The 26149-nt window shown below is 49.1% G+C and overlaps 14 protein-coding genes across 14 annotated transcripts; 8 read left to right on the top strand and 6 right to left on the bottom strand.

The window, feature by feature from the left end:
- Positions 1 to 12: 12 nt before the first annotated feature.
- On the bottom strand, positions 13 to 1118 carry ASPGLDRAFT_48417 (uncharacterized protein). Its single transcript, XM_022546893.1, has 4 exons — positions 625 to 1118; positions 405 to 563; positions 281 to 351; positions 13 to 226 (listed from the first exon to the last, which is right to left on the bottom strand). The coding sequence occupies exons 1-4, from the start codon at positions 969 to 971 to the stop codon at positions 51 to 53; spliced, it is 753 nt and encodes a 250-aa protein (XP_022399755.1). The 5' UTR covers positions 972 to 1118; the 3' UTR covers positions 13 to 50.
- A 94-nt stretch (positions 1119 to 1212) lies between these two features.
- On the bottom strand, positions 1213 to 2699 carry ASPGLDRAFT_48416 (uncharacterized protein). Its single transcript, XM_022546892.1, has 3 exons — positions 2282 to 2699; positions 1438 to 2225; positions 1213 to 1376 (listed from the first exon to the last, which is right to left on the bottom strand). The coding sequence occupies exons 1-2, from the start codon at positions 2679 to 2681 to the stop codon at positions 1693 to 1695; spliced, it is 933 nt and encodes a 310-aa protein (XP_022399754.1). The 5' UTR covers positions 2682 to 2699; the 3' UTR covers positions 1213 to 1376; positions 1438 to 1692.
- A 355-nt stretch (positions 2700 to 3054) lies between these two features.
- On the bottom strand, positions 3055 to 5428 carry ASPGLDRAFT_48412 (DNA-directed DNA polymerase eta). The gene has a single exon (XM_022546891.1). It carries the CDS (start codon positions 5272 to 5274, stop codon positions 3187 to 3189), a length of 2088 nt encoding a protein of 695 aa, XP_022399753.1. The 5' UTR covers positions 5275 to 5428; the 3' UTR covers positions 3055 to 3186.
- A 255-nt stretch (positions 5429 to 5683) lies between these two features.
- On the top strand, positions 5684 to 6834 carry ASPGLDRAFT_451275 (uncharacterized protein). Its single transcript, XM_022546169.1, has one exon. It carries the CDS (start codon positions 5948 to 5950, stop codon positions 6554 to 6556), a length of 609 nt encoding a protein of 202 aa, XP_022399752.1. The 5' UTR covers positions 5684 to 5947; the 3' UTR covers positions 6557 to 6834.
- A 275-nt stretch (positions 6835 to 7109) lies between these two features.
- Positions 7110 to 8148, top strand: ASPGLDRAFT_452008 (uncharacterized protein). Its single transcript, XM_022546188.1, has 2 exons — positions 7110 to 8045; positions 8103 to 8148. The coding sequence occupies exon 1, from the start codon at positions 7242 to 7244 to the stop codon at positions 7731 to 7733; it is 492 nt and encodes a 163-aa protein (XP_022399751.1). The 5' UTR covers positions 7110 to 7241; the 3' UTR covers positions 7734 to 8045; positions 8103 to 8148.
- Positions 8149 to 8266: 118 nt separating this feature from the next.
- On the top strand, positions 8267 to 9640 carry ASPGLDRAFT_450508 (putative transcription factor RfeG). Its single transcript, XM_022546154.1, has 3 exons — positions 8267 to 8485; positions 8559 to 8603; positions 8682 to 9640. The coding sequence occupies exons 1-3, from the start codon at positions 8366 to 8368 to the stop codon at positions 9471 to 9473; spliced, it is 957 nt and encodes a 318-aa protein (XP_022399750.1). The 5' UTR covers positions 8267 to 8365; the 3' UTR covers positions 9474 to 9640.
- Positions 9641 to 10724: 1084 nt separating this feature from the next.
- ASPGLDRAFT_83063 (uncharacterized protein) lies at positions 10725 to 12656 on the top strand (the record flags this gene model as incomplete). The annotated part of the gene is made up of 2 exons (XM_022550201.1): positions 10725 to 10940; positions 11011 to 12656. The coding sequence occupies 2 exons, from the start codon at positions 10725 to 10727 to the stop codon at positions 12226 to 12228; spliced, it is 1434 nt and encodes a 477-aa protein (XP_022399749.1). The 3' UTR covers positions 12229 to 12656.
- A 33-nt stretch (positions 12657 to 12689) lies between these two features.
- On the bottom strand, positions 12690 to 13520 carry ASPGLDRAFT_48406 (NADH:ubiquinone oxidoreductase subunit NDUFA3). The gene is made up of 2 exons (XM_022546890.1): positions 13183 to 13520; positions 12690 to 13057 (listed from the first exon to the last, which is right to left on the bottom strand). Exons 1-2 carry the CDS (start codon positions 13364 to 13366, stop codon positions 13011 to 13013), a joined length of 231 nt encoding a protein of 76 aa, XP_022399748.1. The 5' UTR covers positions 13367 to 13520; the 3' UTR covers positions 12690 to 13010.
- A 235-nt stretch (positions 13521 to 13755) lies between these two features.
- Positions 13756 to 15317, top strand: ASPGLDRAFT_128624 (dolichyl-diphosphooligosaccharide-protein glycotransferase; the record flags this gene model as incomplete). Its single annotated transcript, XM_022540819.1, has 4 exons — positions 13756 to 13897; positions 13950 to 14060; positions 14126 to 14835; positions 14892 to 15317. 4 exons carry the CDS (start codon positions 13756 to 13758, stop codon positions 15315 to 15317), a joined length of 1389 nt encoding a protein of 462 aa, XP_022399747.1.
- On the bottom strand, positions 15252 to 16608 carry ASPGLDRAFT_449616 (PET191 family protein). Its single transcript, XM_022546132.1, has 3 exons — positions 16164 to 16608; positions 15895 to 16036; positions 15252 to 15815 (listed from the first exon to the last, which is right to left on the bottom strand). The coding sequence occupies exons 1-3, from the start codon at positions 16186 to 16188 to the stop codon at positions 15629 to 15631; spliced, it is 354 nt and encodes a 117-aa protein (XP_022399746.1). The 5' UTR covers positions 16189 to 16608; the 3' UTR covers positions 15252 to 15628.
- Positions 16481 to 18033, top strand: ASPGLDRAFT_129120 (sterol esterase; the record flags this gene model as incomplete). The annotated part of the gene is made up of 2 exons (XM_022540860.1): positions 16481 to 16595; positions 16700 to 18033. The coding sequence occupies 2 exons, from the start codon at positions 16481 to 16483 to the stop codon at positions 18031 to 18033; spliced, it is 1449 nt and encodes a 482-aa protein (XP_022399745.1).
- Positions 18034 to 20673: 2640 nt separating this feature from the next.
- Positions 20674 to 21839, top strand: ASPGLDRAFT_26660 (putative RAS small monomeric GTPase (Rsr1); the record flags this gene model as incomplete). The annotated part of the gene is made up of 7 exons (XM_022543585.1): positions 20674 to 20684; positions 20734 to 20795; positions 21011 to 21090; positions 21145 to 21167; positions 21253 to 21281; positions 21336 to 21345; positions 21416 to 21839. 7 exons carry the CDS (start codon positions 20674 to 20676, stop codon positions 21837 to 21839), a joined length of 639 nt encoding a protein of 212 aa, XP_022399744.1.
- A 588-nt stretch (positions 21840 to 22427) lies between these two features.
- ASPGLDRAFT_26659 (putative 3-methylcrotonyl-CoA carboxylase, beta subunit (MccB)) lies at positions 22428 to 24230 on the bottom strand (the record flags this gene model as incomplete). The annotated part of the gene is made up of 2 exons (XM_022543584.1): positions 22428 to 22719; positions 22780 to 24230. The coding sequence occupies 2 exons, from the start codon at positions 24228 to 24230 to the stop codon at positions 22428 to 22430; spliced, it is 1743 nt and encodes a 580-aa protein (XP_022399743.1).
- Positions 24231 to 24510: 280 nt separating this feature from the next.
- Positions 24511 to 26099, top strand: ASPGLDRAFT_36511 (isovaleryl-CoA dehydrogenase; the record flags this gene model as incomplete). Its single annotated transcript, XM_022544699.1, has 6 exons — positions 24511 to 24697; positions 24762 to 24849; positions 24901 to 24995; positions 25048 to 25283; positions 25349 to 25626; positions 25688 to 26099. The coding sequence occupies 6 exons, from the start codon at positions 24511 to 24513 to the stop codon at positions 26097 to 26099; spliced, it is 1296 nt and encodes a 431-aa protein (XP_022399742.1).
- Positions 26100 to 26149: the final 50 nt, after the last annotated feature.

The following is a 26149-nucleotide window of genomic DNA, read 5'->3' as shown; positions in this document are numbered from 1 at the left end:
ATTCCGGCACGTCCCGTGTACACAGCCCACGTCCTCACCAGCAAGCACTTCTACCGAGTCGTGTAACCTCCGTTCGCGAAGAGTGTTTGGCCCGTGATCCATCCGCCCTCCGTGCACAGGAATCTGATTATTGGGGCGATGTCGGTGACTTCGGTGAGACGGCCTTCTAGGCCGTTGGATTTGTGGAATTCGACGGCTTCGGGGGATTCCTGGGGGTAGAAGAAGGCTGGCACGTTGTGTTAGTTATGCGCCGTATACGCGAGACATAGGGTGGACTTACGGGTGTCCATGGGACCGGGGGCGACGTTGTTGACGCTGATGCGACGGGGTTGGAGTTCCTTGCACACGCCGCTGCAATGGTCAGTATATGCATAGCATGATGAACTGTTCGCTTGGCGACGTACCGAGTAAAGTGCTCAACTGGAGCCTTGCTACCAGCATAGGAGGTATAGAAACCGGTAAAAGCACCCAGCAGCGCAGTTACAACCGAAATGATCTTTCCACCATCCGAAACATGTTTGGCAGCTTCTTTCAGGATAAAGAACGCAGCCTTGGAATTGATCCTGTGCAATCCCAGTCAGCACCCAACGCAGGCCAAACATCAGAAAGACAGAGGAAACATACGCAAACATCTCATCATACTCCCCTTCACTAATCTCCGTAATAGGCTTCTTCAACACCTTGCCCACATTATTCACAACAATATCAATCTTCCCAAAGTCCTTCAGCACATCCTGGAACAGTTTCTCCACGGCACCAGCGCTCGTTAGATCGGCCTGGTAAAAAGCCACCTTGACAGAGGAGTGTTTTTGCTTGAGCTCCGACTCGAGCTGGGCGGCGTCGTTCTTGCTGCTGGGCGAGTTGTAGTGGAGGGCGAGGGATGCGCCGGTGTTGGCTAGTTCGCGGGCGGTTGCGGCGCCGAGGTTCTTCGCGCCGCCGGTGATGAGAGCGACTTGGCCTTGGAGAGACATTGCTGTGATGTATTGGGAAGAGATAAGAGACGAATTGTGAAGGTTGATGTGATAAGAGTGGTGAGGATGAAGTGGAAGACCCCCGTCCACCTGGAGGGTTTCTCTTATTTATGTTCAGAATCACGCTGTCCATTCCTGAAACCCCCCCCCCTGAAGAGACCCCAAGGAGAGAGATCATTGTCGAAGATCGGTGCATGTGCATCTCCAAGTATACCACCTACCTGAATAGTATATCACTTTCGAAGTATGCAAATCCCAATCCATGGACACGGGAGTGGAGAAGCTCAGAATGCGTTATCCCGATCTGGTAAATAGTGGGGCGCCACTTATTAGCGGAGTGTCGATGATGCCGTGACTGTAAAAGTGGTAACTGTTTTTGGTATGGTAGAAATAAAATACCATCAGCTGCATTTATTAGCTTCAAAAGTGTTAACTTGAATGGGTATTTTGCATTATTGGAGCATACAGAGGAGTCAATGCTCAATGTGATCTCGTACTCCGGGCCCATCCTACACTCCATATATACAAAGGGACCCTGTGTTTCTGTCCAGGATTCCTATTTCCCCCAAATATTTTCACACAATTGTCGCTCAAATCGAGATCCGCTAAAGTCCGAAACCCTCATGCTAACCCCGAAGTTACAATAGAATGGACCAAACGCCGACGCCCTTCGATCCTAGCTTCCCTCGTCTCTCAAACCTTCCCCCTCGTCGAGTCACGGTTACGAAGCACCAAGAAAATGCCCCGGATTAGGATCCGGCAGCGGCTGCCCATGGACAAATGTCGCCCCTGGAAAATACAACGTCGAACCGTTCAGAAACGCACCATTCCGATCGATCCAAACCACAATCCTCTGCAACAACCCTCCCAGCCCAAGCCCATCGAGTCCGCCCCGAATATTCACAATCTGATGCAGACCCTGCATGTGCACACCGTATGTGCCCACGTTACCAAACATGGCCTCATAGCTGGCCATTTTGGCTATTGCACCGACTAAGGCGTCGTTTATCGTCCCGTGTTGTTTGGCGAGGGACTGGTTGATGGCCTGTACGGCTTCGCCACGCATACTGAGGAGGTTGAGTCTAAGTTCGGTGGTGTTGTGTTGCACGGACGCGTAGTGTGATGCTGCGATCAACATGATTACCAGGAAAAGACTCGGTTCGGTCATCACGAGGGGAAACCATCGTGTGCGAAGCAGGCCGCGGTTTCCGGGCTGGTCTAGTTCAGGGATGTCGACGGCCATGCTTACTAGGTCTTTTGCTCTTGTCAGCTTCGATGGGCAAGTTGTACATGGGGGTGCTGCGACATACAGTGATCCACGAGCCATGGGAGGAGCGGCTTGAACTCGATGGGATATGATCGGAATGGATCGACACGTAGACCACCTATCATCATTGGTATAGAGGGCAGCATGAAGGAAGCAGCAGTAGTAGTTTGGCCTGTATATTGGGCTTGAGCTGTATGATTCTCCTCTTCACCCTCCGGCACTATCAACGGTTGTGGTGGTTGTACATTGTTCATCAACCCTGAGCCTGAGCAATCCAGCTCGATTCGTAATGGGAGGTACTCCTCCCTCTTCCTTTTCCGGTCCTTGTTCGCTGCAGTATGAGCCTGCCATTGACGGCGAGCGACATGCGATCGAACGGTGGACTTTTTAGCGAGCTGCAGAGCGTCGCCAGGTTCTTTGATGTTGATGAAAATGTGGTCCATATTGAAAAGCCCTAGAGCGTATGCGGTCTCTTTTTTTTTTTTTTTTTTTTTTTTTGCCTTTCCGTTGGTCTCTTCCCCCGAGGTCAGTACGTAAAGTAGGCTGAAAATCTTCCGATGGTCTAAATCCGTCCGCCCGGCTAATTCAACGAGTGCACTTCAGTCCTCGACAGGAAAAGCTAATTCCTTTGCAGTCAGTCTACAGAGCCAGGAGAAAGCACAGTATCCATGGCTTATCCAGCTGCCATAGATTCCGAACGTACCGAGTACATAATAAAGGGGTCAAGATGGGGGCGAGCTGAAAGAACTTCATTCCATGCCTATTTCGGGTACGCGCTAACCACATTAGATCGGCATTGGTACTATTTCGGGAAACGGTGGGCTCAGCCCTAGCATCATTTACATGCATACGGAAAGTAGCACGGAGCGTCGGAGTAACAGGACTGGTTACTAGGATACTGTAGAGACAATCAAAGTGTGCTTTGTTAAGACTTAAAACATACGCATGCTACCCAAATGTAAGCCGCGTTTGTCCCTTTTCTGTCTTGTTGCTGCTACGGCTGTTGCGACCACCTCGGCTACGGGCATTAGTATTCGAGAGAGGGTTCGACGGACGTGGCAGCGAGACAGAGGCTCTCGCTGTTTCTCTTTCCTGCATTTCCAGCTCTTTTGCAAAATGCCAATCGTCATGTTCAGTCCTGTCATCTTCCGAAATCGGTTGGTTGCAGTTGTCACAGAGATAGAAACCAGGCAGAACGTCGTCTGGCGAGTTTAAAGAACCCTCGGGCCCGGAATTCGGCACGCCATCGCGAATTGCCTGCGGAGCTGCTTCTGTCGAGTTCGTTGACCCCGAAGCTTTAGGTTGCGGTTGCTCGTTTGAGGGGACTTCAGAATCAGCAGCTGAGGGGCTAGCGAAAAAGCGCCTGATGCCGTTTTCTTCAACTTTTCTTCGTTTCACATTGAGGGGTTGCTCCTCTGCCATATCCCCTGTTTCGACATCCCTCATGGAATAGCCCGCATTCGTCTTGGCTTGCTCCCCACGGAGCAGAAACCCATCAATAGCACGGTTTTTGGTGACCCCGTCTTCGAATGCGCCAACGCTCAACGACAGGTTCGCACATGGCCATGCGCTAGCATCCTCAATAACCTGCCGTAGCAAGGTGTTGCCAAGGTCAAACAGAGTAGCCTCATCAACAGGCTTCGCGCCAGGAATCGGGATCTGACGAGAGCGGACCTGAGCACCCTGTTTATGGTGCAGAGTGACGGTCTTTGGACGGCGTCTGTTTTCAAGCACGCCATCTTCAACAAGGCGGTTGTAGATATCAGCTGCAAAAATGCGTAGCCACTTCTCTGCCTGCTCTACAGAGTTGATACTTGGTCTGAATGACTTTGCGGATAACATGGACTTCATTTGGGTCCGTGAATTGACCTCACTTCTGTCCTCGCCGCGAATAATGCCGTAGAGCCAGTTGGCCGTACCATCATCTAGCTTGGATCGAAACTGCTCGAGTGATGCGCTCAGCAGGTCACTAAGCTGCTCCGTTCCAAAATGAGCAACAACCTGGTCTCCCAGCTTGCCACCCAGCATTCGGATCTTGGTGAATTTGAACCCGCCCAGGAAATTTTGAACGGCACGATTTCGAACCACGGTTTGTTTATTGGGCTTGTTACAGCCGCTCCCTAACTTGGCCATCATTTTGTTTCTAGCGACACCAGCAGAGCAAGTATAACTGAGATGGTTCCAAACAGCGGTGCGAACAGACCGTATTATCTCAGAGCCTATCAGCATTGCAATATCATCCCAATCTGGATCATCGACTTCGGTTTCGTTTACGTCCAAATCGACCAGGAAGTCCTCAGCGTTCCATTCCAGCGCTGTTATCGGGGGACAAGGTAACGGTGCTCCCCAGTCTTCACCAAGGGATCCAGCCTGTAACTCAGGGTACCTCTGCAACAAAGCACCAAATACCAACGGCGATAGGTCGATGAACACTTCGTCAATACTCGCTTTTTCAACACTGGGGAGCTGCGTCTGAACCTTGAAGGGTGGTGCTGACGTCTCGGTCCCAGCGCCGTTTTCACTGGTCACAGCCGCATGCCACCTAGACACCTCGTCCTTCATCACCGCAAGAACCTTGCGCGATTCAGCCCGGTACGGATCCAAGGACACCTTATCCATCCCAATATTCTTAAACGCGTCCTCCCTATACGCCCACTTCCCGCCCTCGCCTTCTCTAAACGTCGCAACATGCTGTAGCACAACAACCGGACAGAGCTTCTTCGCCTCAGCCGCTGAAATCATTCTAGTTATACCAGAGTCCCGAGCCGGATAATTAACAGCGATCAACGAATCCCACTGGCGAACCGCGAGGGGTGTCTCCCGCGGCGTCCCCAAACGGACCATTTCGCATTGCGCGTAGAAGGCATCGAGATCAATGTGCGCGATGACACGGAGCGGTGTTGCCGTTGAGCTCTGTTGTAGAAGCTTTAGTTGTTTGTAGGCGTAGCGCGAAGGACGAGGATGGTCTATCGAGGGTTCGGGGTTGTCTTCCAGCGGCGGCGATGGTCTCGGGGAGGTAGTAGGCGAACGCGACATACTGGCGAGCAGAATCGGGCCCGCATGGTTTTATAAAGGCATGAGCTTGGCGGATTTTCTTGGAAGTGCGTTGTTCGACTTGCGGATTTTTACTGAAGGGTGCAAAAGTCGAGATCGAACTCGGCGAAAGCCACACGCCGACCATGGTTCGGCCAAAAACGGTTAGCTCAGCAGTGTACGGAGTAACTAACTAGTTAGTTAGTTCTACAGTCGTATCTACATTTTGAAACCCGTGACTTTTGAGGCTTGAGAAAATTCATGTTCGAGCTTGCTAAGATACTCCAAGATGCATATCGAAGCTATGGAATCCATAGTCACAAAATGCTGAGAACAGGGTGTAGCTTGCTCATTAGCGCATTGGCGCAATCCCGGTACCCGGTAACCAAATCCATCTTCTGGCCTGCTTTCTGGAATGCAGAACGAAAAAAGAAACCTCCACTTGGTTGCTAAGAATAATGATACCTTGTGTCCAACAAATCGAACCCACGTAGCAACTGCGAGAATATCTTGGATCCGAGCGGAAGGCAGCACGTCGTCGACCTTCCCATTTGAATCATGAGACCGTCCCTGTAACATAATGCAGGGTATCATGCTGTATCCACGGAGTACTCCGTGTACTATGGATGGGTCCGTTAATATGGAGTACTTTGCGAGAATCATATGGAGATAACGAATGCTGACGGGGCTTTCGACTATGGCCCAGGACAAATATGCATTCTATTTCTTTCTTTGTAGCTTCCTTGCTCGTGACTGGTGTCGGTTTGGTGCATACGGCAGCAGGCTGCAGCTTCTCAGCCAGCCATTCATTATTACCCATAGCATTAGGGCGGGTAGACGATGGAGTAAGATCAAGCGCTTCGCTCATATTGAGCCAAGCAGAACAGCAGCAGCAGCAGGGTTTCCATGTACGATGATGGTGACGCTGTCAAGTACGACGAGTAAGATCGATGTACGGAGTAATGCAGGAATTCCCCCCGGTACAGACCGGGCTAGAATGACAGACCATGCAAAAGAAGCGAGGCCACCTGGAAGAATTTCATTGAGCGAGGAAAACGACGTGATGATAGAAGATGGAAACCTTGGACGCTTTGATCATGTCTGTCATCATCGTCATGATTCCTCCAGCCACAGACGGCCACCGCAACTGAAAGAAAAGAGGTTTTCCAGACTGTCCACCTGGAACGGGGACGTAGGTGAGCGATCGTGTATTTCGGAAAATAATTGGATGATGGACGGTGGATGGATGCCCAACCGTACCATGTCCCAAACAGGTAAAAGTTAGTCAGCTTAAGCGGCCAAAACACAGACACACGCATTCATGCCCAACCGAATACAAAATCTTCATTGGCCCCGAGTTTTGACGCGAGTAAAGCGGTTCTTTGGTTTCTTTTTCATGCAGGTAGCCTTACACAGTGCCATTTGGCCCCGTTAGTGGCAAAAGTTCGTCTGCTGAGAGAGTGTGTGGAAATCGGGAAATCGGCGTCTCATCCTGTCTCATCCTCCTACCCAGTGATGCGTGATGTGATCTCACACCCTCCATGAATGATTGTCAGATTTCGAGTCTGTTGTTCACGGATTGGTCCGGGGATTTGGCCACCGTTAAAGGATGTGCACACCGTACTCGGGAGTATCAAAGTGCATATGTACTACTTCTGCTCCGTACATGGTACGGAGTAAGTACCACTCCGTCTTCCTTAGCCTAGTGGTTCCGCGTATCCATATTGCGTATGGAGTAACTCCAGCGAATAGTAACGTCTGCCAATGATGTTGAAGCTTTAGACAGTGAGGCTACCCATCCTAGTGGAGGGTTTTCTCTCTTGATCGCAGCGCAATACCGCGGTGATCTTCACGAGTCTGCCTGTCGGTCTGGACATTCAGTCATAGCCGTCTTCAGAAATCATGCCTGACTCTGACTCTTGTGCAGATATGGGTGGATGGTGTTCCTTTTTTGACTGCATCCGATCTGTATGTACTCCGTACAGACACAGTACGTTGCGTTAGTATCCACCATACATAGAATTTCTCTTCCCTCCTTGAACGTGATTTTTATTTTTATTTTTTTCCTCTCAGACCAGAGATCATACCACTTTGTCCTCGTAAGAAAAGAAGAAAAAAATATAGAAAATAAAAATAAAATAGAAAATAAAAAATCCCATAGTGGCAGCGGACCTTTTTCAGAAGAGCCCAAGAAAGAGACCGGCCCAACCGCCTGTCCGGCCAATCAGCACAGGCCTACCCACAGCCTTTGGTTTTGCCCCCTCTCACTCTCTTCTTATCTGCTTTTCCCCCGGTCTCTCTCTCCCTCCTCTCTCTCTTTTCCTTTCTCTTTCTTCTCTTCTATATTACTCTTTTTCTCCATCATCTCTCCCGCATCTTTTCGTCTTCTTCACTTATCCCCTATTTATTCTCTTGTTTGCGTTCTATTCGCAGAAGAATATTATCCGTGTGTACGAGTGTGAAAGTGCTGGAGAATAAGAACAGTTTTCATCCGAAAATAGGAACAGTTCTACCCATACGATCTAGGATCTTTCCCTCGTTCTCTCGCTCCTAAGATCCTTCATCGTTTCTTTGCTCGCCCTGAGCCGTCGATCGTGATTTCAATTGATTGATTCCTTGGACAACCCGCTGTTCACCGTCTGTGCGGCCCATACTGGCAGATTTTTCTGTTGCTAGGAAATACCACCCGGAAAAGGACACTTGCTCTGGACCCTTGCTATACCACCGTGGACAACACCCTCCCGAGGACTATTCTATTGCTGGTCGGAGATAAGATCAGATTAGCCCGTCTTTTGGATCCGGATACTTTGTTTTTCTTTCGCCTGTCTTCGTTTTCTGCATTTTGTGCTTGTTTCGAGGACCAGAAAAGGAGAACAAATCTCGGATTAGCCTTCATATCAGCCTTGGAGTTCCCTGGACGCAGTCAATAGATCTATTATTCTGTTCTTGCTTCTTCAAAACAAACCGGTCGTCATTTCTCCATACTTTGGAACCGTGGTTGTGGACCTCCCGTTCCGGATTTCATTGTTGCCACTTGGATCCGCTGTGGCTTAATACCTTACCACCGGAGACTTTACCCTTCTGGATTATCAAGATGTCTGGGCGTCAAAATGAATACTTCATCCCTGGGGATGGTATCAGCCGGGAAGTCATTCAAGCAGACATTTGTCGCTACCTTGGAAATGATGCGCTCGTAAGACCTGGAAATCACAATGTCCGTCCTCCATATCCTCATTTCATAAAAGACAGCTAGATCCCCAGGATGGTATACTGACTTGATTGAACAGGGCTGTCAAGGCTACTTCATCCGGGCTTATCGGAATCTCACATCTGTAAGTTACTCGCAGGAACCCGCATGCTCCTTTTTTCTTCCTATCAAAAATTGAATACTAATGCATGCTTTCGTGTAGGAAATGATTGCTGACCTCAAAGCGGACTCTTCTCGCTGGGAGGCAGATGTAATGCGCCGGAAAGATCAAGGCCACCCACGGGGTCACTACTACCATAATGATTATCATATGCAGCAAGAATACCCTCTGCCTCACCAAGGTCCTAATGTGCTTCCGCCAACTTACGGGCATGGTGCGTCTGTTCCTCCGGCGCCAAGTTATGGTACTTCTGTTCCTCCGGCAAGCTATGGTACATCTGCGCCAATCCATGAGGCGCGCTCATCAACTGGTCCATCTCCACCTCCCACCTACAGTGCTCCTCCACCCCAACAATACATGGAATCGTATGCTACAAACCCATACGGGCAGGCGCAGACTCCTCCTTATTCCACACATTCTACTCCGACGTCGTATCCTGCTACCCACTCCAACCACTCCAACCACTCCACTCACTCCACCACCCACTCACATTCGCCTTTCGCGCCTGGTCAGAATCAGTTCCCTTCGCAGCAGCAAATTCCTCCCTTCACCACGTCAGCTCAACCTGCAGTTTCTGCTGAGATCCACCCGTCATACAAGTACACAAGTTCCGGTTACGGCTATGATGGTGGATGGAACAATGCTCCCAGAACATATCCCGGGCCTGGCTATGAGACCGAGACGGAGTATTCCCCTATTACCACTGGAGTGAACTACCCGGCTACCACAGCCGCTGACCCTCGCATGCCTGGAATGGGATTAAGATACACTCCGGAGTCGACATATTCGGACCGCAATAGGCCACAGCCGGCAAGAGATAACCGTGCCCGGTAAAGGATTCGTACTTCCATGGACCTCATAGTTTGACGTTCCGGGAAAGTTGATTTTTTTTTTTTTTTTTTTTTTTCTTTGATTCTTTCTTTTTATAATTCTTCGTTTGAACAAAAATGTCAAAAGAGCAATTCTTTTATACCCCGTTGCCCAGGAGTACCATGGCCGGACCGTGAGAAGAGGCTCCTTTGGGACTCCATGTACGCCTGGGAAACCAATAAATCGCAATGTGCCACTTGGATACGGATGTCCTTGAATCTGTTTTTGATCTACTATTGTTGACAATCCATGTTCTTGGCCACTACCAAGGGATACTGCGTCTATTTGCCCCGATATTATGGTCTCCATTCCTATAATTACGATTGTCCTCGAAGGTTTATTGTGTGTGATGGATTATGAATTTGTGGTCTTTCTCTTCAAAACTTTGCGATTTCTGGATAGTTCGATTATACTCTCTTCCGTCTGTTTCTACGGTGTACTGGCTTTTTTCCTTATGCTGCGCATCTCATTTCTGTCTTGTTTTGCTCTGGGTCGAGAGGAGTTATTCTGGATATTTCACTACAATTCTGAAATTGCTCGGAGGCATCCCGCTGATTTAATGTGCATCAGCCAGTGCTCCGATAATACAATCGTCCTGCCTACAGATTCCATGTAGATAAGCATATCTGGCGTTATCGTTTTCCTGGGAGACAGGTTATAGATTTATTGAAGTTGGCTTAATCGATATCTTGTCCACTCGACTAAAGACGTATCTTCTTCATGTCCTTCCTTGATTCAAAACATGAGTCATTGATGCAAAGAGTCATCAGATAACTAGCTCATACCGTGGCTTACCTTGTTGGGTATAACATGACGCTTTGCGGCATCCTGGAGACGACTCAACAGTGAGTCGAAGGATCTTCCTAGACCATTCATAATACAAGGACTAATTATCGGGGTGGTCTTTGTAGCGGCTCGATTATATCTTGTCCAGAAGCATTCATTGACCTTTGTTGCTGCTTTAGCAGTTCAATCCAAATATAATGCAAGTGCAAAGCCTAACATATTGCATCAATTTTCCTCAGTTGCCAGGTTTTCTTCCCTCACCTACCATTTTGAGTCATTCACAACTTCTTCAACGATGGACGTGAACATATCCATTATGTGCCCCTCTTCTTTCGCCATCTTGTCTATCTGGCTTTTACAAAGGATTCTTCTCTTGTCATACATTCCAGAACCTCGAGATACACCTTGGAGTATTGCCCCAGAGTCGAAATGGCCAGCGTGATAGGTTTTCCCCTGTTTGACGACGGGAACTTCAACATCCTTATAAACCCCGATATGTACAATCTACATGCGTCGGTTCTGGGAAGCAAATCGCGCTTCTTTGAGGCCGCTTGTGCCAGGATCAATGAGCCTGGACAGCTAGGCGCGACCCGGTTGGTACTTGCCCCATCAACATTGCATGACAAAGGTATCTTCACATTTCAAGTAAGTCTCTATATTCAAGGCTCTCGGGCATTGTGAATGGAACAATATAATAACGAGGATACAAATGCAGACATTCGAGAGCTACAACCGGCAACTTGAAAAAGCGATGTCACGTATCGGTATCGTTTGGCCCGAGACACTTCGCAAACGCTGGGCAAGCATGTTCAGGATAATCTACAATATGGATCCCTTACTCCAGAGTGTGGATTCACAGTCAATAGTCCTGGAAGCCAAGGATCTCGTGCAAATGGCAGATGATATACGGGTTAGCTCGGAGGTCATGAGAGCCCTAGAGACTGCGCTCTTGCGCCTCGATCGGTTGATCTACCATTCCATTTTCTGGCACCCGGCCATTTGGGCTAACCTGGGAATACGAATGCGCTCCGCCGTGATCTACCAAGAAGCCGTGATTCATCTCGTGGGTACATGGAAAGCCTTGAACGCAACGACTATCAATCTCCTCGAACCCTACACTCGTGACCTCTGTCTGAAGAAACACCAAGAGCTCGTTCTGAGAAAGAAGACCGTCGAAAGCCGCATCCTCTGTCACTACCCCGAATCTTTGCACTGCCGCACAGGCGGTAACCTAAGCTGTGCGTCCTACGCAAACAACATCTACATGTGGATGGCCATCTGTTTCTTCCGCCAGTGGTTCAGCCACTCGATCGTGCAGCGCCGTAACTACGTCGCTGACGATGGAGGTGCAGCTCTCTATCGCAAGATCGGGGCTGCGGATGTTTACCTCACGTCTCAGGAAATGAATTACTTCAATCTGAAGTTTCCAATGAGTACCAGGGGGCGTGCTATGTTTGAGGCGAAGGTGCGGGAGTTGAAGGAAGAAATAAGGTCTTTTGTCGATGAGCTTCTCGTCAACAATAGTAGATACACCTTTGATGAACTTCCTCATCTGACCTGCTGTCGCGTTGATGAGGAGGATCTGCCTTGGAATAACGAGGAAGAGGAAGATGACCTCGCAAGCGAAAGCGATGGACAAGGTGAAGCTTTTGTGAAAGTCGACGAAGGCAAGATGTGTTTTGCAACGCAGGAAGCTGTCAACTATAGTAGCGGCAGCACCACGCAATCTGCTCATAGTCACATCCCGGACTTCAACAACATGGATATATATCCAGGCACTCTGGGGTACCCAACTCCATCAGACAATCTCTATCAACCTGGACACCTCCATTTGGTGCCTAATGTCAATTATGGCAATACCGAGAGTTTCTTGACAAGCCAAACGAATCCTTCATTTATGGATTCCCAGTTTGGCTGGTTGATGAATCCGTGATTCATGTCCGCGTTGGGGCCCGGGAGGGGCACTTCGAGTGTTACGCCTTTTCAATTGGGTTGAAAGGGCTTTAAACAAACATGGTAATACGTTTGGTTGTGTTTATGGAGAGAATTGTTTTGTTGAATATTCGACGTTCTAGCCAATCCCGGTGGCTGACATTTGCCGAAACATGGTTGGTACGGCGCATCCGAGGCACTCCACGATGTTCAATGTCTAGTCATTGTAACTGGCTGGGCATAACAGGTTCAGTGTACAGTCGAAAAGGCACCCGGTACTTCCTTATTTGGAAGGTTTTATGTTTTTCGTATTTGGTTTCTGTTTGCTTTATTTTATCCATGGAGCCATTGGGCAGTTGAACGTCTGTAGCTATGGATGGCTATGGGCATTCGCTTTGTTATGTCTTTTACAGTCAGATATTGAATTGGAAATGTAATTTGTTTTTGAATAGAATGTGATTCGTCTGGTTTATGATAAATCCCTATCGAGGCCCATGTACAAATACATAGCAGCGCTTGCAGCTTGCCTACCGTCCCCGCGGAGACTGCAAATTGTGCCCCCACAAGTAGCACCGTAGGGACATGATAGACATGCCCTAATAGAAGAATAAAGTCGAGAACACGAAAGGAAGAAGGATTTGATATCGTAAGTGACGACAATGCTCGATTCCCAGGGTTTGGTCTCTCAAAGACTCCGAGTTAAATACACAGTAAAAGCAAATCCGGATATAACTTCACACGACAATGCACACATCTCCTTCATTCCCTTTTTATTTATTGTCTTTACTGGTCATCGTAGCCTTGCGGGATCGATCGGGGTCCTTGCGGGACTAAATTTTGCAGAAACGGAATATGTTAGCACCCATTCGGAAACGCACAACCATGATCATGAATGACTCGAATAAAGGAAGCACCGGGCACAGGTATCAAGAAGAGAAGAAAAGGTCGTCCTTACTGGGATATGTCAGAGGAATAGGCTGCGGGTCAACATCACCGAAGAACCGACGGATCGGAGGGAGGGCGACCAGCGAAACCGGGCCGGAGCAACCAAGGACCATGGCGTAGAAGATAGCGGGCTTCTCGTGCGAGGCCCAGCGGAGGTAACGGAGAGGACTCGACCAGAAATGAGGGTTCGACATTGTGACCGGTTGTATGGGGAGATTTCGGAATTCGAAGGTTCCTTTTTTTTCCCCCGGCTTCTTTCGCGGGAATTCGAGGAAACGGAGAGTATGTGTGATCAATTGAGTTGAAGCAGATCACACGCGATAAATTATCCCACCGGAGCGAGCGTTGTTGAGGGGGACAGCAGCAGGGCGAAGTTTGCGACGGAGAGGGGAAGATTGGGAACGGAGGTTTGGAGGTGGAAATGGGAAAGTGACGACAGGCGCAGGCGGTCTTGGCGCTCCGTCTCGCAACACGTCGCCCGTTCTAGTATCGATACAGCTGTCGTCGACAACTACTCTCTCTCTTTTTATTGAAATTCGTTTTCTGTTTTATACCCACCCCTCGCTGCGCAAGATATTGCAAGATGCGGTGGTGTCTTTCTTTTCTTCTGTTCTGCTTTTTGGCGGTTGTCCACGCCTTGAGTAGCTCGGGCAATCGTTTAGTGGTGATTCTCGAGGAAGCGGCTGAGAAGGAGCTCTATTCCAGCTTCTGGAGCGACCTGCAAGGTGAGTTTTGTGGAATATTGGGTTGGAATTGATGCTGATAATATTGTGATAGCTCGCGGATACACAATCTCGTTCGAATCGCCCAAGAACAGCAAATTCTCTCTGTTCCAACATGGCGAGAAGGCTTACGACCACCTACTTATCCTCCCTCCCAAATCGAAAGGTTGGACGACTTTACCGAATCATGGAATTAAAGATAACTCGTATCTAATTGAATCGTGGTCGCAGGCTTTGGACCTTCCTTGAGCGCCAAGAACATCATCGACTTCATGAACAAAGACGGCAACGTCCTCCTCGCCCTCTCCGGCAAGACTACAACACCAAGCGCCATCAGCTCGCTATTGCTGGAATTCGACCTCCACCTGTCTAACGACCGTTCGTCCATCGTTCTCGACCACTTCAACTACGACACTGTCTCCGCATCGGAAAAGCACGACGTCCTGCTTCTCCAAAGACCGGGCCAGTTGAGACCCGACACTAAGGCCTTCTTTGACGGCGAAGGCGTCCTAGCTCTCCCTAGGGCTATCCCGCAGACTCTCGGAGACTCCAGCAACATCGTCACTCCTATCCTACGGGCTCCGGTTACCTCGTACAGCTACAACCCCAAGGAGGAATCGTTCACTCCGGAAGATGTCTCGGCAACTGGCTCTCAGCTGGCTCTTGTTTCGGCCATGCAAGCCAGAAACTCAGCTCGCTTTGCTGTTCTGGGATCTGTGGAAAGCTTGGAGGATAAGTGGTTCTCGGCTAGTGTCAAGGCGCCTAAGGACAAGAAGGAAGCCAAGACGGCCAACCAGGAGTTTGCGAAGCAATTGACATCGTGGACCTTCAAGGAGACCGGTGTGCTGAAGGTTGGAAAGATCGAGCACCACCTTGCTGAGGAAGGAGAGATCACTTCCGAGCAGTTGAACCCCTCTCTCTACCGTATCAAGAACGAGACTGTAAGTTGTGCTCTCTATCTATGTGATTGGCAATACTGATGGTGAATCTTTTGCAGGTCTTTAGCATCGAGGTCTCCGAGTACGTTAACGACAGATACGTTCCCTTCGAGGTTCCCGGCGAGGATGCTCTGCAGCTCGAATTCACCATGCTCTCGCCTTTCCACCGCCTCACTCTCCAACCGTCCCTCCGAACGGAAACCAGCACTGTGTACAGCACGCGCTTCACCATTCCTGACCAGCATGGAATCTTCTCCTTCCGTGTCAACTACAAGCGTCCCTTCTTCACCAACATCGAGGAGAAGCACGAAGTTACCGTCCGCCATTACGCGCACGACGAGTACCCCCGCAGCTGGAGAATTAGCGGCGGATGGGTCTGGATCGGAGGTCTCTGGTCTGTGATTGGCGGATTCCTTCTCTTTGTTGTTGTATGGCTCTACTCTGAGCCATCTCCTGCTGCGGCTAAGAACAAGAAGACGCAGTAAGCTATGTAACATCCAGTATAAAGTACATGTTTAAAATGAAAATCTTGTGCCAAAGCGAACGAGCTGGTATCATATATCAAGTCTTTGGTCCTTTTCGGGGAAACCGTATGTAAGTAGAGCACCTGAGGGGAATATATTTGTTATGTACAATCCCTGCGTAATAAAACCCTGATATCGTACACGCATCTCTATAATACCGTCAACTATCCCAGTGAAAACTCCAACCCATGCCAGAAAACACAAGATATATCAAGTGCAACAAAAAAAAGAAGAAAAAAGAAAAACCACTGTCGGAAATCGAATCCCCTCGCTTATAAACCCCTCGTCTTCTCCGGATCCATCTGGACTTCATCCCCGCTGATTTCTTTGACCGTCTCGAACGCCGGCTTACCGGCGTACATCTGCTGGGGCTTGTTGGATTTCCCGCCTTCGATTTCTTTTGACAGGGCGATCGGTTGGTTTCCACGGAATCGTTTGCGCATATCGATCATCCCACGTCTGTGATAATAGCATTGAGTTAGAGATCCGGCTTTCTTTGTATTATCGTTCAACTCATGACCGGGTGTCTCTAACGTACTTGCACTCGCTGAAACCTTTCCGCAACTGTTGACATTTCGTGGGCAATTCTTCGGCCAATGGCGAACTCAGACATTCTCTCGGACTATGGCGCTGGACCATGATGCAATCGGATTCTTGGAGGCATTGCGCCAGGGCGTCTCCTATCAATCAATCACGAGGACATGTTAGAGTGCTGATCGGGTCATGTTTGCGGTCATCCGGCAATGGTGGGTAGGCAGATCTTCCTCTCAAAGACACTGATTTCCAGGGAGGGGTGGAATGACGTACTGATATCTCTGCAGGAACTGGGCATTGTGTTGGTATAGTGCTGACTTGTTCTTGGATAGCGGTGTTTCTCCCAAACGGAAACATAATCATTGGTTCTGCGGCAAAATGTGCCTTTCCCCGGATTAGATAATCATAAATCACATGGGACAAAGACTGTTACCCAGTTACATCATGGAAAATGCCTGCGGTCAAGCTTCAACTTCGCTGTCCTTGTTTTGCTTGGTCGCATTATGGTGATTGACTATATTAATTGCTCTGCGAATCTCGTCTAGTTTGGCTAAAAGAGTGCGCGACGCCTACTTCTCGAAACCCTCGCCATGGCGCGAGTACCAGTGATTGGCAGACTGTATTGGTCTGAATATCTCGCTCTCATTGGGTCTTTTATTTTGATGTTTTCAGGATGGATCATTCATCTTATCACATTCTGTCTTCGTGAGTAGGCCATGTCGCGTTTTGCGCCTGGATTGTGTCTTTGGGAGCATTTGTTATGGTTTCTCCTGAGGCATTGAGAAAAGGGGCTGATTAGAAGACTACAGCTGATCCGGTCATTCGCTTCTTCTACAATCGATCGAAACGAATCTTCACGGCCCTTGTTGCTCCCGAGAAAGACACACGCGACAAAAAGAACAACTTTGCCACTTCAATTGCGCAGGCCTCGGACTTTGCGGATATCTGCGCACTGTTCGGTTACGAAGCCGAGGAACACATCGTCCAGACCAATGATGGATATCTACTGGGCCTCCATCGCTTAGCGTATCGGAAAGGAGAAGAAGGGACCAGGGTAAATCAGGGCGAAGGGAGTACCCGCAAGAAGGTCGCCTATCTGCACCATGGACTTCTCATGTGCAGCGAGGTTTGGGTCTGCCTGACGGACGAGCAACGATGCCTACCCTTCCAACTGGTAGAAAGAGGATATGATGTGTGGCTGGGAAATAACCGGGGAAACAAGTATTCGAAAAAGTCGGTCAAGCACTCACCGTTAGCGAATGAGTTCTGGGATTTCTCGATCGATCAGTTCGCCTTTTACGATGTCCCCGACAGTATCGAGTATGTTCTTAAGGTGACGGAACAGCCTTCGCTGTCGTATATTGGATTTTCGCAAGGAACCGCACAGGCGTTTGCTGCTCTTTCTATCCACCCGACGCTGAACCAGAAATGCGACGTCTTCGTGGCGCTGGCGCCCGCAATGGCGCCCTCGGGTCTGTCGAACCGCATCGTGGACTCTTTGATGAAAGCCTCTCCAATCTTTCTGTTCCTCCTCTTCGGTCGACGCAGCGTTCTTAGCTCTACAACAATGTGGCAAAGCATCCTCTACCCACCGCTCTTCGTCTGGATCATGGATTCGTCGCTATCAGTACTCTTCAACTGGAGATGCAAGAACATCCACCTATATCAGAAACTAGCCGCATATTTCCACCTTTTCTCCTTCACCAGCACGAAGTCAGTGGTTCACTGGTTCCAAATCATCCGGAACCGCAGTTTCCAATTCTACGACGACGAACTTCAGTCTCCTTTGAGTCTTGTGGCCACGGCGCGGTTCTACAAGCCCGTCAAATACCCCATCAAGAACATCAAGACACCGATCGTTCTGCTCTACGGAGATAGCGACAGTCTCGTTGATATCGATTCAATGCTTAATGGACTGCCGAGGGGAACTGTTGCGAAACCGATTCCCACATACGAACATCTCGACTTTTTGTGGGCCAATGATGTTGACAAGCAAGTTTTTGGTGATGTCTTTGAGGCACTCGAGCGGCACAGTATCCGCAGTGGTGTATCGTCTAACGGACCCATTGAAGTGAAGGCCCGTAGTCATGCTAATCCTGATATCAATGGCCATTCTGACAAGGGTGTTAAGGCCACTCACTGATCTATGCTCCTATCCGCTTCTAGGCATTTGTCCATAATTTACTGATATTTCTTGCTTTTTCCGGATTTCGGGATTATTGGAATTCTACTTGGGATTCCCTGGAAATGTACATACGTCGGGACCCGGTGTTAGATACTGCATGATACTTACTGCTCTTGTGGTTATTGAATAGATCTACGGTGTACCTAGTACTTACTCGCGTGGTACACAAGCCATGCCGCGTAAATCATATCAGAACATGTCGTGATATTCGGGTATATCTTGCCTCCTCTCCGTAGGCTATATATAGATATCTAAAGTCATATTTCGCTTAGCGACAGCTACCCAACAAGGACCTCGGAGCCGGAATATAATAGCTATACCCATGTGACTTTGACCTCTGACCTTTTCTTCTTAACCGAGCTCAACTAACACCCTAGCACTAACCTATTGATAGCGATAGTCGATATATCCCGTAGGAGCTCGGACACATTGGGCATCAAGCATCAACCACAGCCGTGGACGGCGCACAGTGCGCAACCGGCCCGTCCCCCCTCCCTTGCTGTTGTTGTACGGAGTACGAAATTTCAATAGCGCATTGGCTGTGGGAGTGCTTGTCTTTGGTATTTGTATTTATCTCTCAGTTACTCAGTTCTGCAGGATTACGAATCGGAATGTCAATTGGGTCTGGAACTCAGTGGAATGCTGGGGTATGTATCTCAACCACAACCACAACCACTACCACAACCACACCCCAGACCGGTTGGCATGTGGTCGCAGGGTAGGGATGTTTGGTAGATAGCATCAAACATAAATGTTCACTCGTATCTGTACCCGTACCAAAGGTTCCATCCTCGTCCAACCTGGGGATGCGCATGCAATTTGTCGATAGTTGGGCTACCGCTTCCCCGAAGAAATAAATGAAAAATAAAAAGAGAAAAAAGAACGAACCGAAAGATCCAGACGCATCCATGCTTGGCTAGGATGAATTTCGACTGGACTGGGTAAATGTACCGATGGGCCTACAGGATGGATTGCAGAGTTGATAGGTAACAGAGCCCCGGTGACGTATAAACGGTATCCAATGGTCAATGACTTGCACATGTTTCAAGGCCTGATTCAAGGTCTAACTCGGGTGTGTGTAGAAGGGAAGAAGAAAAAAGCAAAGGAGAGAGAATAGAGCATATGGATCTGGGCTGTACAACCGCTAAGCGATGGTTATGTAGGTGGTATTGCATCAGAAATGGTACTGCAGATGATGTCTCGACCCGGGAAGACAGAGTACTTCACATCTGCCCTGTTTCTTTCCATCGGACTGACTCTCGACTCTCTTAAATGCGAATAGCCCGTATCGAGTGAGGGAGACAAAGAGAAAGATTCTCTGTTCATCGTGATTTAGTCTACTTACCTGGAGAAAAGGAACTGTTGCGGTAAGTGACGCTTTATTTCCTTCTCTGCTCCGTTCTTTTTATATTCCCATCGTATTCCCATCGTACTTCCTCGTTTTCGTTTTGAAATGAGTGGTCAATCCTCCCGCTCAAGCCAGCGTATGGGCAAAATGTCGGTCTTTTCCCGGAGAGCTCCCTCCAACGAGATAGGAGCTGGAATATTCCCGGAAAAAAGCCAAGAGCGATGTCCATTCCATCACGATAGTCACATCATTATCATGGAGAAGAAAAGCATTCCCCTGAACCCCCGATGGGCACATTGCCAACTGGTCACACTTCCTGCTGCAGCACGCAAAGCGGACTAACCCGGGCGATCTCCAAGCACCAGCAGGACCGACAACATTCTTTCTCTGATTGGGAAAACTCCGTGGCTCTTCGCGCGTTTTTGCTGGCCGTTAAGGTTTGCTCGCGGATATTGGATCGCCCGTCTGTGTCCGCACAAAATTCGACGCTTCTCACCGCCGCCCAACGACCGTCGTGCCCAGTCCTATCCCAGTTCCCTTCGTCCTCACCATCACGAGGGGGTACTATTGTCGTCTTCTTTTTCTTTTTCTTTTGCTTATTTTTGTTGCTGTCCCTGAATTGGACTGTGCTCTTCTTTGTGAGTGTATTGTGGTGGCTTTCTCCTGCAGACCGACTCCCAAACCTGATTCAGTTTTAGCCTCCGCGGAACTTGGCCCGATCTGTTGACATCAATCTGTCGAGAGAGCAATCGCTCCTTCCCGTCGAAACAACCAACCACCACCACCATTTTGCCTCCCGTCGCTGTCTTGAACCAATTGACCCTTTTCCCCGACCGATAAAGGCGTTGTTCGCGGCCTCTGTCGACTCAAATTCCTCCGAGGGGATCGTCAGCCCTGAAGACCGATGTAACGATCGCGTGTCGTTGCCCTTGCTTTACCGGCGGCATTCTTCCCCCTCCGGGATATCGAGATACACACATAATCGATCCTTCGTTGATCGCGACATTGCATTGCATATCGGAACAGGCGATATACAATCGGATTGGCGCGCGGTTCCGGTGGAATCATACACTTTCTCGAGAGACGTCAATTCCATTACGGTCACTGGTCAATTCGCAGTCGAAGTCATACCTCGGCATACTTCCTCGGAATAATACACCCACATTGTTCACTACACTCCGACATTTTTTTCCTTTCCTGGGCTTCTGGTTTCTCTTTTCTGAGTCGAAAAATCACCGCTGCTATTCTCAATGAGGCCGCAGTAAGTCGATGAACTCCGGGACCCTTCAATGGTCGCATACTTGTTACAGGATAGACTCTAATCATTGGATTTATATCAGACGGGAATATCATATTGTTGTACTAGGTGCTGGTAGGCATTGACTGGCTCGTCTCAAGAAAAAGGAAAGTGACGCCCTGCTAATGTCACTATTTCTGCGCTATAGGTGGTGTTGGGAAAAGTTGTCTTACTGGTTCGTATATCCTTGTCGTTTGTAGCCCTCATTTACATCTTTGTCTTTGCTGTTACTTATGAAGTGGCCTATTCTCATTGTGCCCATTGCTTTCGCATGCTAATTCTTCTTGCAGCTCAATTCGTCCAAAATGTCTGGATTGAAAGTTATGATCCCACGATTGAGGATTCCTATCGTAAACAGATGGAAGTAGATGTAAGTGTTGACTATCGCTCCTTTCCGTCCTGTGTTGCTAACTTCATACAACAGGGACGACAATGTATACTGGAGATGTATGCACCGTGACCCACTTCCCGTGGAAGTGACAGTCGTTATCCACCTGTGTACATATCACTAACTGACGTCTTCTCCCCACAGCCTTGACACTGCAGGGACGGAACAATTCAGTAAGTTTGTCACTCGTGTTGACCTGATTAGATGTCCACTAACACGCCTTACAGCTGCTATGAGGTAAAAATCCTGTTTCACTTACTCTTGCGTCGACATGTGGTAATGTGACACCAATACTGACATTGCACAGAGAGTTATACATGAAGCAAGGTCAAGGCTTTCTGCTCGTATTTTCAATCACCAGCATGTCATCCCTACACGAGCTCTCAGAACTGCGAGAGCAAATCACCCGAATTAAAGACGATGAAAACGTCCCTATCGTCATCGTCGGGAATAAATCTGACCTCGAGGAAGATCGCGCAGTTCCCCGTGCTCGCGCATTTGCACTTTCCCAGACCTGGGGAAACGCCCCTTACTATGAAACTTCGGCTCGTAGACGAGCCAACGTCAACGAAGTCTTTGTTGACCTCTGCCGGCAAATCATCAGAAAGGACACAGAAGGGAACGGAAAGTCTTCCGATGCATTAAGATCACGGGATGGCCCGAATCGTCATGACCGAAAGCGCGATAAGAAGCGCCAAACGGGACGCCGGTCACCCTGTGTGATCCTATAGAGGTTGCTCGAAGCGACTACCACCATATCCACACCTATACAACAACCACATCCTCCACCATCGTTCATCCGTTTAAACCATATACATATCCTGATATCTCATTTCAATCGCTTCGCCACGTTGGCACACATCATCACCGGCATACAGTCATACACCCATACATCTACAAACCAACCCCCTAATCGTTACTTTCACTTCACTAATATCCATCGATCGAACCTTGTCCATACTCGCTTATATCATACGCATCACCCTCATACAATCATATCATACGCCGTCTACGTTTTACCATTTAACCGTCTACCTACCAATTTACCTCAATATGATAGATTTATGTTCATTCTGATTCTGACGTTCCTTTGTTCCGTTGCTGTTTTGGAAGAATATATGTTTTTATTTACTACACGCCCGAACCTGATCTGTCCTGCTTATTTTATGTCTATGGAATGGGAAAAGTTCTTGTTCGTGTTCTCGTTTCGTTCTACTATCTGTGATGTAAATCTAGAAAAAACGATTGTATCAATCAATGTAAGTTGAATTGGTAATATCTACTGTCACATCTACCTGTACAGAGTACCATATGAATCATCACATCCGGAAGACCCCAAACCGCGTCTGTACATCCTCAACTCTACCACCCAGCGCAGCCGCCAGACTCAATCCCAACACGCGTCTTGTCTGCGCCGGAGGAATGACACCGTCGTCCCAGAGCCTTGCAGAGGAGAAGATCGCTTCCGATTCACGGTCAATACGCGCCTTCAGTTCCGGGTCTGCGGTGCGTCCGACGGCTTCCATCACGGCGGATAATTGCTCGGAACCCATGACACCGATTTTGGCGTTGGGCCACATGAAGAGAAGGCGAGGTGAGTAGGCGCGGCCGCTGAGTTAAGTTAATATATGTATGTATAAACGAGCTCAGACTGGGGTTGGTGACACTTACCACATTCCATAGTTTCCAGCACCCGCACTCGAACCAAAGACAACAGTGAACTTGGGAACATCGGCACAAGCAACTGCAGTCACCAATTTGGCGCCGTTCTTTGCGATACCGCCCTTCTCTGCATCGGCACCGACCATGAAGCCAGAGATATTCTGGAGGAAGAGTAAGGGGATCTTTCGTTGAGCACATAGTTCAATGAAATGGGCTCCTTTCAGTGACGACTCAGAGAAAAGGATACCGTTGTTGGCGACGATGCCAACCTGGTGTCCGTAGATTCTGGCAAATCCAGTAATGAGCGTGCTGCCGTAGTCGCGCTTGAACTCTGCGAATTCACTTCCGTCGACGATGCGAGCGATTACCTCGTGAACTGGGATCTGTCGACGGAGGTTTGTTCCGACAATACCATCGAGCTCATTCGGGTCGTAGAGTGGTTCCTTGATTGCTATGCCCTTGAATAGCTTTGACGGGACGCTGGTTTGCGGATAGTTGAGGTTCGCTACCGATCTCCGAGCCAATACAAGGGCATGCGCGTCGTCGACAGCCAAGTAATCCGTCACGCCCGAGACCGAACTATGAAGCTGACCACCTCCTAGATTCTCTGCGGAGACCTCTTCACCTGTTGCGGCTTTGACCAGAGGAGGTCCAGCTAGGAAAATAGTCCCTTGGTTTTCAACGATGATCGTCTCATCGCTCATAGCCGGAACATAGGCGCCTCCAGCCGTACATGGACCCATGACAACGGATATTTGGGGGATACCCAACGAGCTCATTCGCGCCTGGTTGAAGAAAATACGTCCAAAGTGCTCTTTGTCCGGGAACACGTCCGCCTGGTGGGGTAGGTTGGCACCTCCGGAATCAACGAGATAGAGACATGGGAGTTTATTCTCTTGGGCAATGGCTTGCGCGCGTAGGTGCTTCTTCACCGTGATAGGATAGTATGTTCCTCCCTTGACGGTGCTGTCGTTCGCCACAATCATGCAGGTAATACCCTCCACAGTTCCGATTCCCGTAATTATTCCTCCCGCAGGGACATCCTCCCCGTACATCTCGTGACCTGCCAGAGGAGATAATTCCAAGAAAGACGTGCCGGGGTCGATCAAAGAAGTAACCCGATCTCGTGGCAGCATTTTCCCACGGGCAATGTGTTTATCCTTTGCTTTCTGTGGTCCCCCCTGTGCAATTGTACCGTGTAGGTTAGACATTTTGCTGACTAGCTCTTTCATCTGTTGCTCGTTTTCACGGAAGTCGGACGACGAGGTGTCCACGGCGGTAGGCAGGACGGAGATTGCAGAGGCATGGTGCGGATGTGTGTAACCGGCAATTGTTCTTCTGGCAGTTCGTTGGATAGTTGTTGCTCTTGGAGCTCGAGATAGGAGTAGCCGTTGCGAATGAGGGAGAAGCACTGTTGCTCTGGAGCTAAAGCTCCGAAGAAGCGGAGAGGGAGCACGCATTGCGGAGATAGGAATGGGGTGTTTTGTTAGTTAAGACACATCCAGAGCCAGCTGAAAAATGCCCTTCTTACTGTTCAAATTCGGATGAAGACAGTAAGGACACAGAAGCGGATATAAAGAGTGAAAGACCAAATTACTGTAGGAGCTCATCCCCGGATTGCGGGGAAGGCGATGATTACCGCGTTTAGCCGCGGCATTCTGCATAGACGCCATAAATGCTCTTTTCCTTTTATGCTTTTCCGCCTAATATTCAACATCTACTCTATCCTTGTTCTTCATTATGGCCGCGGTATCAAGTCTCCCTTTTGCTCTCCGGGGCTCCTCCAGAGTCCTATCTAGATCGCGGAAGCCGCTCCTCCACCGCATCCCCGCAATTCGGCCGCTGTCAACCAAGCATCCGAAAGGCTTCGTTGCACCGACGGAGGATGAGTTGCAAGAGCTCCGGGAACGAGTTCAAGAGTTTACCAGTGGGTGCTCACAGTGCTGAAAGGCTATGGTTTGGTATCTCCTGCTGATAATGGCACAATCCAGGGCGTGAGATTCCCGAAGATGTTGCGACTCGGACAGACGCAGAGAATGAATTTCCGGCAGAGATGTGGAAGAAATTGGGTAATGCTGGGTATGTATATAGAGCATTTTATGGGCAATGTGATGCTGACTCTATCGTCAGATTCCTAGGAGTAACCGCAAACGAAGAATATGGCGGACTCGGGATGGGCTACCAGGCTCACTGCGTGGTGATGGAAGAGATTAGCAGAGCATCAGGTACTTGCTTCCCGCGGTCAGCTTTAAAATACCTGTTTCTGATGGTATCCAGGAAGCATTGCCCTATCCTACGCCGCCCACTCCCAACTCTGCGTGAACCAACTATCTTTAAACGGAACTACCGAACAGAAAGAACGATATCTACCTGGTCTCCTTTCAGGCGAGAAGGTCGGTGCGCTTGCCATGTCTGAGCACTCAGCTGGTTCCGATGTTGTCAGTATGAAAACGTCTGCAAAAGAAGTTGATGGTGGCTGGGTGTTGAATGGCACCAAGATGTGGATTACCAATGTGAGTTCCAATTGAACTCTACCTTGATATCTTGACCATTGCTAATGTGCCTTTGTAATTCCCAGGGTCCCGATGCGGACTATGTCGTCGTATACGCTAAGACAGAGCCGGAAAAAGGATCGAAAGGCATTACCGCGTTCGTGGTAGAAACGACTTCCGAGGGATTCTCATGCGCGCAGAAGCTTGATAAGTTGGGTATGCGTGGCTCCAACACAGGAGAGCTCGTCTTTGACAACGTCTTCGTGCCCAAAGAGAACATCTTGGGTGAGATCAACCGGGGCGTCAAGGTGCTGATGGAGGGCCTTGACCTTGAGCGTCTCGTCTTGAGCGCCGGACCTTTGGGGTAAGTGAAGCCAAACACGTCCACCCCTTTGTCGAAACCGATATGCTGACAGATTATCCAGTATCATGCAAGCATCCCTTGACCTCGTCCTCCCCTATACCCACCAACGCAAGCAATTCGGATCCCCCATCGCACACAACCAGCTTATCCAGGGTAAACTGGCAGACATGTACACCAAGCTCTCTGCATCGCACGCATACACATACACCACAGCACGACAGATCGACAACAGTGCTTCGTCTCCAGAATTCAAAATCCGAACCCAGGACTGCGCGGGTGCTATTCTGTACGCTGCAGAGAGAGCTACGGAATGTGCCCTGGATGCTATTCAACTCATGGGTGGCACTGGTTATATCAATGAAGTTCCTGCTGGAAGATTGCTTCGGGATGCGAAGTTATATGAGATCGGTGCTGGGACGAGTGAGATTAGGCGTATGGTTATTGGGCGTGCATTCCATAGAGAATACTCCTAGTCGTTTTATTTTGTTGTAAACCTGAAGAGCCGAAAGGATATGACGGATAG

The sequence above is a fragment of the Aspergillus glaucus genome, assembly GCF_001890805.1.
Source record: "Aspergillus glaucus CBS 516.65 unplaced genomic scaffold ASPGLscaffold_13, whole genome shotgun sequence".
Lineage (NCBI taxonomy): Eukaryota > Fungi > Ascomycota > Eurotiomycetes > Eurotiales > Aspergillaceae > Aspergillus > Aspergillus glaucus.
This window is presented reverse-complemented; position numbering and strand designations above follow the sequence as displayed.